The sequence below is a fragment of the Sphaerodactylus townsendi genome, linkage group LG06 (genome assembly GCF_021028975.2).
Source record: "Sphaerodactylus townsendi isolate TG3544 linkage group LG06, MPM_Stown_v2.3, whole genome shotgun sequence".
Taxonomy (NCBI): domain Eukaryota; kingdom Metazoa; phylum Chordata; class Lepidosauria; order Squamata; family Sphaerodactylidae; genus Sphaerodactylus; species Sphaerodactylus townsendi.
In genome coordinates, this window is record NC_059430.1 from 47,603,357 (window position 1) to 47,614,964 (window position 11,608).

General features: G+C 39.3%; 1 protein-coding gene across 1 annotated transcript; it reads left to right on the forward strand.

Annotated features, from left to right (window-relative positions):
• The first annotated feature begins 811 nt into the window (after positions 1–811).
• Positions 812–8,293, forward strand: NDUFA12 (NADH:ubiquinone oxidoreductase subunit A12). Its single transcript, XM_048502376.1, has 4 exons — positions 812–961; positions 2,032–2,114; positions 3,757–3,844; positions 7,171–8,293. The coding sequence occupies exons 1-4, from the start codon at positions 873–875 to the stop codon at positions 7,349–7,351; spliced, it is 441 nt and encodes a 146-aa protein (XP_048358333.1). The 5' UTR covers positions 812–872; the 3' UTR covers positions 7,352–8,293.
• Positions 8,294–11,608: the final 3,315 nt, after the last annotated feature.

The window sequence follows — 11,608 nt, forward strand, 5'->3', positions numbered from 1 at the left end:
TGAATTGCATAATATGTTATTTGAACACATGCACAGCTGAGCATGTCATTGATCTCCATTCTTTATTTATCCAGGTACTGGCCCCAGATACACACATGTACATGCAGGATGTTAGTGCTATTGTTGAAACATGAACTCTGCTTCATCTAAGCCCATGGATCTTAATAGGTTTAAACTCCAGTAACTTTGCATAACATTGCACTGTACATGGCCAACAGAACATTTGGTTTTTCTCCCATTGGCTCCCTTTACTTTCTTCCATTTAAATAAAGGGCTGCAATATACCCGCTGCCACCCATCATTAAAATTAAACACCCAATCACTTTAAACCACTGTTGCATTGAGCGTAAAACTTGTCTTCTTTACGACTGGTCTGACTTCAGCCGCGCAGAGGACATGTCCGCCCACTATTTTTATTGGAATAATAAAACGGAGCAGAGCCCCGACATTTCGCTGCCATTCTCTTAAAAATTTTAAATTCTCATATTTTAAATACGCTATAAACCGCGCTGAGACGTCAATAAATTGTAAACTAAATGTATTTGTTTAGGATTCAGAGCGTCAATGAACAGGACCAGTCGTCCCTGTAGTTGCTGTATCGCGGTTTGCCAATTCAGACCCACAAAAATTGCTTCCCCCAGAAAAGTCCAGAGAATCCTAGATAAAGACCTGAAGCAGCAGAAAAACGACGCTTCTTCTATCTAATTTCAAGTGTCGTACTCTGTTCTGCGGCTTCCGTCTCGGTGATGATCTTTCGAATGTTAATTTACACGTGTGCAAAAGGAGGAGGAGCCAAGAGCTGCGGCTGCGCAGTCGCTGTTTGGCCGAGGAAAGTCAAGGTAACTCGGGTGTCCCCTCTTTTTCGGGAGAAAATGGCGGAGTACGTTCAGGTGGTGAAGAGGGCGATGCAGCAGCTTGGCGGTCATGGTGGCCTTCGCGGGGCCATGTGGCAACTCCTCAGGTAAAGGGGCTCTTTCCCGTTTTATGCTGTGTTGGGAGCTTGGCTGCCGACTGCGGGATGAGGGAGGGGTGGGGCGACATGCCCCCCCCCTGGACTGGAGGTGAGGTGGGTGCGGGTAGGGACTCCGTGGGGCTTTCAGCATCTTACATGAAGGCGAGCAATTCAGTATAGGGCAGCATAATTTGTTGGGGGTTTGCAAGTGTCTGTCACAACTTAGTCATAAAAAGGTTGACTGTATGTAAACAAGTTGCTGAAGTCACTATTTACGACCTGATTAGCTTTTGGCCAGTCGGATAGCTGTTGCTTACATGTTAGTGAGCATGTGCATCTGAAGTTATAAAGTTTACTCTGTTTCTTTGTTTGAGCACATGAGAGACACACAACAGGTAAGACAGCAAATGTAACCAAAGGTACAATAATGTAGATGTGTAACAGGAAGGAAAGGATTTCTTATTTTATCCCCACGTGAACCTCCCTTATAGTTAGTAAACTTATATATAAAAAGCAACTGAGAATCTATCTCTTCTGTTTTACTCTGCATATAGATAAATTTCCGTTGCCCCTTCTGATTTGGGGGGTGAAGGCAAATGCTTATAACTAAGAGAAGACAGGGGTGAAGTACTCTGCTTTTCTGCCACCTTTAGCTAGAAATTTGCTTTCTTGAACTAAAAGCTATTTTAATGTTTAACTTTGTATGCATTAGTCTTTTGCAAAACTATGAATTGTCAATAAAATATAGCACTTTAGAGTGCTTTAGTGTGCATAGTGGGAAATAACTGCTTTGGGAATAAATGTGTTTAAGATTGGGTTGTCAGTGTGGTTAACAACCAAATTATAACTTTGTGTATAGCCATTAATTTTGGTGACTACTGTGGCTTATAATTTTGGTGAAATTTTCAGTTTAAATATCTACATTTTATCTTATACTTTTTGGGGGCACCATCACTCTGATGCTGAATATTTGATCATCTTTTGAGTCTGGGAGTTGAAGCTGAGATGTTATTTGTTTCCCTGTGTTGTGCATGGCCAGATAGGACTGTTGAAACTGTTTTTCTGTTGGGAATTTGCAGGGTCAATGACCTGAAGACTGGTATGTTAGTAGGCACTGACAAATATGGAAACAAATATTATGAAGACAAAAGGTACTTTTTTGGTGAGTGCATATACCTGAGTAATTAAATTATTCTAGTAAACATGTTACTTCGTCTTTCTCAAAAAACAGCTTTGCCATTATTTATGTTGAAATATCAAACCACCCCCACCCCCAGTTTAAGCTTCTAAGAAGGAGCAAGGATCTGAGAGCGAGCTGTACCAGGTACTTGGGATTATGCTCTTACACATAGTAATGGACTGCTGTTTTGCTCAGGTACTGGAATATGAAGAAAAGAAGTGACATCAGGGTTTTGGATGGGCCAGAAGTAGGGATGCTTTCCATTTTTTTGGTGTAGCTGTTGCAGCCAATGAATTTATTTGAAAATATATTTTAATAAAATAGATGCCATTCTCCCAGTCAGTTATTCACTGCGACCAAGCCATAGTGGTAGGAAACAGAGGCTAAAGCTGTCATGCATTTGTATGGGACAATACAATATCTATTAGTCATCGCTGATCAGTGTGATAACACTGGAACTGAGGCAGCTTGTTGAAGCCAGAACCTCTTTGAAATGTCCCTTTGGTGCTGGTCTGTTGAGGCATTCTGAGGTTCTTTTTAAGTGTGAGAAGCAAGTAGTACTATTGCCATTTCTTTGTTGGTATATTGTAATGACATTGTGGTGAAACTATTACAGTAGGCAGCTAAAACATTGTGGACATTGTCCAACTATAGCAGGTGTTCCCAGCACCATGACACCAACTGACATCTTTCCTGGTGCCTGCCAGATGTTTTTTTACCAGGGGCTAATAAGGGGCTAATGGGACTATTGCCCAAAAGCGCATCTGATTGTGCAGATTTTAAAAAATTGCTTTCTAGTAGCTGCCACTACAGTAGAAGGATCTTCACTTCATAACTAAAGATAAGCTCTGTGTGTGCAAGAAAATCTCTTTGAACAATATGTTCAGTTAAAAGGTATATTAATCAGAGCTGCTGCCTGAAATATCAAAAAGTTATTTTTAGAGTTATGTATAACCTTTTACCCTGGCATTTTATGGTTGGTTCCTCCTGTGGCTGCCATTTTTTGGCTGTCCTCGCCAGCTTGTGTCACAGTTCCCAAAGTACCCACAGTCTCAAAAAGGATGGGGACTCCTGAACTTGAGCTAGAAAGCAATGACCCTTGATGGATGGCAGCATCTCTCTTTTCTATAATTCTGACTGTTCGTTCCTTTGGGTACTGAATGCATGAAACTTGGTGTTATTTTTTCCCTTCATGGTGAAAAACATGGACACAGCCACTTGTGAAATGTGGCACACAAGTGCACAGCAGTTTCCCAACCATGTATGCCTCAGTTTCCTGATAAATATTATTGGATGAAAACAGGCAACAGTGTTCTTTCATTCACTTGTGCATTGTCTCTGTGTAAGAAATATTGTATTGGTCAATATACAATTTGCTTTCACTGGCTTTGTTACCATACTGTCTTGTCCTTTACCAGTCTTTGTCAGAAGCTGAAAATGTGCTGAAACCAGGTCTTGAAAGCTGAACAAATAATGGAAATAAATATAGTTTGAGCACTGAATTTTGACTTTATGAAAACCTTGGGGATGTGGATGCAGAATTTTCTATTCATAATTATTAAAAATGTGTCAGTTCATTAAAGGTAAAGGTAATTACAATTAATTGTTACACTGTCTATTTAAGGTCGTCACAGGTGGGTGGTGTATACTGAAGAAATGAATGGCAAAAATACATTCTGGGACGTGGATGGAAGCATGGTCCCACCTGAGTGGTAAATTTACTTGGATTTCTTTATTTGTGTGTTATAATACCTTTGTGAAACAATTAATAGACTGGGGCATTAGCTCCAGATAAAAGCAAGAAAATGATTTTTTTTCAACATTTCATAATTCTCTAATCTTTTTCCAGTAAGCATAATTTGCCAGCATAAATCAACCACTGCAATTATGTCTGAAAGATTCATTGCCTTTTGGGGGTGGGGGTGGCCAGTGTCAAACTAAATGTTATCATAAATGCATATTTCTGCTGGAAATAAAAGCTGTATGTTTAGTTTGTCACCGAATATCCTCTTATCATATTTTACTGTACTTCCTAACTAGGGGAAATGCATGGTGTTATGTCACATGTTATTTCCCAGTAGAGCAATCAGGGTGGTTGAATACGTGGCATGATGATGTTATGCTCAGTTTTTCTCTAATTAGATACTGTATTTAAAGGGGAAAGATTTGATGGCAGCTCTTATCACTAACAAATGTTTACTGAGTTTATTTAAAACTTTCTGTGCCACCTTTCCACCAGAATAGGGCCCCCAGGTGGAAAACATTGAAGTATATATAAATAACTCAATAAGAACATAACATAAAAAAGAAAGAAAGAAAACAGGTGGAAGAGCAGTAACACATATTTGGGGTAAGTCAAACAGAACAAAAAGTTTTTACCCACTGGAGGAAAGCAACAATAGAGGAAGATAGATGAATGCAGTTATTATCATCATGTATAATAATCAAGTCCCTGCCAACCTGCAGATATCTAAATCTGTAGATCAGGACCACATTGCCATAAGGGAGATTTTCCTGCAAATTTGATGACCCTCCCCTTCCTGGTTTGCAAACAAATCTAAAAACTTAAACTTATTGTTAACCCTCCCCCCGCTCAAAAAAAGAATAATGTTGAATGTATTGTTGAACGCTTTCATGGCCAGAATCACTGGGGTGTTGTGTGGTTTCCGGGCTGTATGATTATGTTCTAGTAGCATTTTCTCCTGAGTTTCGCCTGCATCTGTGGCTGGCATCTTCAGAGCCAATAATGTTGTCTGCACAGAAACAGAGGACTTACTTAAGCAGTCTCCTGGATCTTTACCGGAGTTACAACCAGTGGCACAGCTGTGAGGGCCCCTAATGCTGTGGTGGAGAGACAAAGTGTGAAGAGAGGGGGGAAGGGAAAATTGATAAAGAAAGGATGAGGGAAGAAAGAAGGAGTGAGGGAAGACTGACAAAAATGTTGGTTGGGAAGTGGAGAAGAAAGAAGGAAGTAAAGGCAGGGGGAATAGGATGCCTCGTTCTCACAAGCTCCTTGGAGGTCCTCATTTGTCAATATAACTAATTCTTAACGTCCCACCAGGTGACTTGCATGATGCACTAAAGCCTGGCTACTTTTTACACTTTAATAGCAGCCACCCCACAAAAGCCAGTGTGGTGTTAGTGTCAGACTAGGATCTGGAAAACGCACGTTTAGATCCACCTTGGGAAGGCTCACTGGATAACTGAACCAGTCAAAATATTTTCAGCCTGCTCTACTCATGGAGTTGCTTTGAGGATTAAATAGAGGAGAGGAGGAGACACAAGCTTCTTCAGGTTCCCATTGTGAAGAAAAGTGATATACATGATGTAAAGAAATAATAAAAAATATGTTAACATGGGGGGGAGGGGGGCTGATAAAAACTAGATTGGTGCTGTGGAAAGAAGAAAAAGAAGCAGGGAAAGGTAAGGGTATGGGTCGCCAGGAGGATGGAAAAAGGAAATAACATAAGCACAGTGGAAAGTGTTGTTCCCCCTAGAAGTCCTTGTGGGTTTCCCATGGCACAGCTTGGCCAGAATTTTCTCAGGGAGGAAAAGCTGAATACTGGGCAGCAGATGAAGGTAGTTTGGCTGAGGGATTGGAAGGAGAGAAGGAAACAGGAAACGAGGAGAGGCTGTGGGAAAATTCAGGGAAGGGGGACAGGAAACATCTACTGGGAGCTAGGAAAGCAAAGTGCAAATTCTGTCACATGTTCATTCTGTGAAATCTTAATTCCCTTCTAGTTCAATCCATCACTTTTCTGTCTCTGAATTCTCAGCCATGGCATATGAAAACAACGTTGGCATGACATCTGATATGTCTGTGTGACCGGCTCAGATTTCTGTGTATGCTTGTGCTTTTTATCAGAAGATGCTGTGCCTCTGTTAGTACTGGTGTTACTGAACTTTACATATAATTTAAGATTTGCTGTCATAAATTATACAAATACTTCTGTCGGTGTGGTATACAGATGTCAGTGCTAAGGGGGGAAGTGAATGGAACAGATTCCCCTCCTAGTTTTAGAGTTGGACTTCTGTTTTTTTTTGCTTTCTCCCTCATTCCACTCAACTGAGCCAGCTAATAAGTGCCAGACCTGCTGATGCTGAAGAGATGGCTGATTATTTTCTGTTGTGCTTTAACAAAATGGCAATGTGGTAATTATGCTGTGTTTCTTCCAAGTCCATTCAAAGCACGAATTCAAGCTTTAAGAAAAATAAACATGGATTTCCTTCTTAGATCCCTGTTTTATGTAATTAAACAGTTTTTTGGCTCATTGTAATTGGCTCATTTTTTTAAAAAACAAAAACACCTTTTACATTTGCAGTGTTGAAATAGTGCAAAGGCTCTCGGTTATGTTTTAAAGTTCAGAACAGAGGCAAGGAGGGAGTGGAGATGGAAGCAGGGCTACCATATTCATATTGACACATGAGAATAAAAAAACTGTTGGAAAGGATTTTTTTTACAAGTAATGCAATGTAATAAAATATATAGCTTCTATTGTAAGTTAGGAGTGTGCTCCCAATAAACATGTGTTAATTCTTTTAGACTTGACATCACCAATATCCTGTTTGAGAAGGCATGGGAGAGCAGAGATAGCATTTTCCCAATTATCCACACCAACTGACAACTTTGTCACAGTACATAGTAGTTACTAATACTGTTCCACCCATTACAGACATTGCCCAGGTGTTGGGCCTAAGGGTCCTTCCTGTATTGCCCTTTTGTATACACAATGCAGAAGAATATTTCCATCTTCATTGGCTAGGACAGTACCAGTCTTTTGTGTAACACCTTAATAGGATATTATTTTAAGATGCATAAAATGTCCTCTTTTTTGCATACTTGGGACTGAAAATAAGGCATTTTAGGACCAACTGATAAACTGTTCAGAAAGTAAATATTGAGTGGTGTACTTTCTGTCCATATTGTGATTTGTTTTCAAATCTGTGTGTATGTGGATTAATGCCACTTAACTGAGTGGTTTAAAAAAACTATTAGGGAAATATTTGTGTTAGCAGTAATGTGTGTTTCTTTTTCAAGGCATCGCTGGCTTCACTGCATGACAGACGACCCTCCAACTACACACCCACCAGTGGCTCGTAAATTCATTTGGGATAACCATAAATTCAATCTAAGTGCCACTTCTGGACAGTATGTACCATATTCTACCACCCGTAAGAAGATACAGGAGTGGATTCCACCTTCTACACCTAGCAAATGAATGAGAAAGAACTTGATGGTTTGCAAGATGTTAGGTATATAGCAGGAATTGTATCTTACATGTATATTTAAAATAAAAGTCTCTGACCAGAATTTGTTTTGAGAACATAAATATTTTATCATAAATGACTAATAAATGGCATATGGTGATTAATATATGTCAGTGTAGAAAGAACACCCCTGTTTCATGTTGTTGCTCTTGTGAATATACTGGTTGTCCAGAATAACAGTATTGTCTCAGGAATGGAGTTACTCATGCGTTTGATCATGCCTCTTTGATATGATTTTTTGAGAATGTGTGAATGCTTCGTGCTGCAGTAAACTTTCAGTAGAGGTGATGACCACTGCGATTTAACAGTTAATCTACAAGAGGGAAAACTTGAAGTGGTCAGTCTTTCTTGGTTATTAAATGAAGCTAGTAAGATCCCTGCAGATGCTTATGTCATGCCATCAGTTGGTGAGTAGTCAGTGTAATATCTTGGTTATCTTTTTGCAGTTTGATCTTGAAATTACTTCCGTGCATTTCTGTACCTGTGTGACACCCACTCTGCTGCCTGTTAGTTAAATTAATTAAAATTGATTCTCCCAAAACATTTTACGTATCTAGATATATTTGTGGTAAAATGGATGAGGCAAGAGATATGTTGTAAGCTGCTTTGGGTATCCAGTGGAGAGAAAATCACTATATACCAATCTAAGTAAATGTTACACTGTAACTGTCGGCTAGATAGTCACATTTATTTGCAAGTTCCATTTGTTTCAGTGGGACTTTCTTCCAAATGGGGATATGATTGCAGCTTGAGTGGCTGTAAAAACAAGAATCTGTTCAGGTATTTCTGTACCCAGTCAGAGCTACATGCAGTGGAGTGACATGAGACCTGTTCCCATATCCACCTACATGTAAGCTGTTACTAGAAGATTAAAAATCTGAACCATCTTTTAACCTGTGACTGATTTCTAAATGGCATATGCTTTTTTGATGAGGCTAGTATCTCACTATTTAATATGTGTATTCTGTACAAAACCTGGTGACTCTCTTGCCCAAATAAGAAGGGTCCCCCCCTTGGATTTCATTTCCATTCAGCCTACATAGGAAGGCATTTTGTGGCAGGCAGCTGAGTACCCAAATAAAGTGCACATTCCCCTAAGCAGTGGCAGTTGGTGAAGACATCTGCAACTAGTACTGAGTACAGGTTAACCAGCAATTACTTTAATGTTCATTCATGAGAAAAGGGCTTATTACCTTTGGCAATTGGAAACAGATGTCAAGTCTTTGTATGTTATGAGGTACACACTGTACTCAATATAAATAGTAGTTTCAAGTTGAATACTGCAAGTTCAGGTTTGGTGTGATTTTGGTCTTTTGTTTTAACTTCTATGAACAGTTCTGAAATTTTGTAGGCCCCTTACTCCCCTTGTCCATCTGGCCTCTGGTTGATTAGAATATGGGGCAGGCCTTTGGTGTTGTGGCCTTATAAAATCAGCTCCTCTCTGGGACTTGAATGTGTAGCCCACACATAGACAAGACCACCAACATTTTGCTTTTTAAAAATTGCAACTGATGTGGTTCTCATTGTTTTGAAGACCCAAGGGGAAGAAGGCCTCCACAGGGATTTATAGCTCACCATGTGCATCTTTGAAAAGGTCTGTGTGGTGTGTGGCAGACACCAGTGAACAAAGAGGAAGACATGGGGCTACAGTGAAAAATATTAAATTCCAAGTGGTCCTTTGGTTGCTAATGTTTTCTAGAGCAGCAGTCATCAGACACCTATACTGCAGCTTACTTGGATACAAACCGGCATGGCAATAGCTATTATTGTATTTCTATGTTCTGTTCAGAGCATGTTTGTTCCTTTCCCCAAAGTGTTGAGAATATTAATACTTCATTTTTTTCTGTTGCCCTTGTGTACTAAAAAAGCAGTTTCAGCTCTCAGAATGCAAGAATGTCAGTCTGCTAGACAAGAGAAAAGAGGAAGAATACTTGGATATGTAAATCCTTCTATTTTTGGTATAGATTTTTGGCAGCCGTTTGTCACAAGAGTTATTCTGCATGTCCTGAACACTGAGACCTTTTCTACAACTGGAATGCATTGGTATTGATAAGAATTATGAGTTGCATTATATAACTGCATTCTGCAAATGACTGCCTTTGCCTTTAATGAAATGTAGGGTCTAACTCTGCTAGTAATTTATTTCTCAGTTCAAACAGTTTAAATCCCTACCTTATTTGCCCTGTATTTTAACTGACATCTGTATCTCACAGATGAGAGCAAATAATTATGCCACTAATTTTAGGACTTTGATGTGTTATCCTAAGTAGGCACTCTCCACTTCAGCTGGTGGATTTAGCTGGAGATAGGGAGTGAGAGGGGGTAACGGGATCGATAACCTGTGTTTACCAGCATAGTCCTGGGTGAAAGCTCTCAAATGAGCAGTCAGTTGTATAATTAAAATTAGTTTCATTTTAAAGAATAAAAGTAGTAAAACAAGAAATGTGTTTTAAGCAATTAATGTGCACATGTAAAACATACAAGAGAAAAAGGGAGGATGTTGGATCAGTTTTCAAGGATGGGTGATAGTTCACAGTCTTGAAAGGCTGTCAAGAGAAAGTAGTGCTGAGGAGGAAAATGACCAGGAGCAAAGGAAAGAGCCCACATGCAAGTGGCATGCACAAATGCATCCAGAACACACCCAGACACTATGAATGGCCAAAGGACCAATATTTATGCCCCCAAAAGGTCCTGAGGCTTCATGAGGTAAGCTGACGGGGAAGCCAGAGGCAAAAATTGATTTCTTTCCTGGGATTCCCACAAATAGATAGGTGAGGCTTGATGAGTCGTCAGGATCCAAGATAATGTTTGGGCTGTTCTCTTGAATACTGAGTGATTGCTGTGCAGATAGGATAAGTAATTGTCTGCCCAGAGCACTGATTAAATTCTTAGGGTGACACAGTGGACATTAGCTAGCCCCATTTTCCAGCCAGGCACACCTTTGGGCCAGAGGAAAAGTTCAGCAATCAGCCACCTTTCTACCAAGGACTAACACACAAAGTGGATCCTTTTTTGGGGAAGCAGTGTGTTGCTTACTATAGTCTTTGGCTCCCATACCTTCATGGCACCCCTTAGTGGGAGAAGAGATCCAACTGCTTGCTGATTGGTTATGCGAAAAACTGTAGCACTGTTCACAAGTCACAGTGAATGCCAAGGACTAACACACAAAGTGTGCACATTTTGTGTGCACTGTACACTGATTTTTTCTTCATACATGTATTAAGTAATTCTGTTTACATTGAATGCATGTACATCTGAGTGTATGATTGAAACTGCACACTAATCCAGGTACTGGTCCCCAGTTACATTTGTAAAGTAAACATACATTGTAAAAAAGAGTCAAAACAGGTTTATACATGTACATGTGTGATGTATGTGCCTTTGCTATAATGTGAACCGGGCTTCTTTAGGAATGGTGACTCTTAAATGAGCAGAATCTTTATTAAACACTGCAGCATGCTGAAATTTCAAAACCAGGATGCTGTTGATTACATGCATCAGGTACCTAGCTTGCTGTGGAGAATTCTAAGGTGTCATTCTTTAAATTTCTCTAATCTCATGCTTCCAAATGCAAGCTTATTGTGAGCAATTAGATATAGTGATTTTAAGGAATCCATTATAGTACAGTCAATTGAAAAGTGACTTGAAGAAAAATACTAATTGATGTAAAATTCAGGTACTATCAATTGTTTTAAAAATGTTTTTAAAGGCATTTAGAGGAAATAGAAATCATTAATGCAATCAAAGTTGCTTTGATAACACAAAAAGATGAATAGCATTTATGTTTAATTTTTCCTGCAGCTCCTAAATTAACAACTGGATACTATTTTAACTGCCAATCCAAAAACAGCTGGCGACATTAAAATGCCCTGCATTGTAATCAAGTACTATTTTAAGAAAGTAAAACATTAAACAAAATATATTTGTGAAAATTGGATTTTTACTTCAGTCTTCTGTGTCATCAATTCTTAAATTGCTCTAACAAATCAATGCCTTATCTAACTGAATTCAGACCCAAGGAAAAAATATGATGGCATAGTTCCTGTCAATATAGAATGAAAGAAATAAAAGTATGTATTTTCCTACAGCAGGTGAAAAGTAGAATGAAAGAAATATTTTTTCCTATAGTAGGTAAGAAGAGATGCATTTTTTGACTCACACATTATCTGATTGGCACTGGTGTAATGCCCATTGGGCAAGGTGGGCAG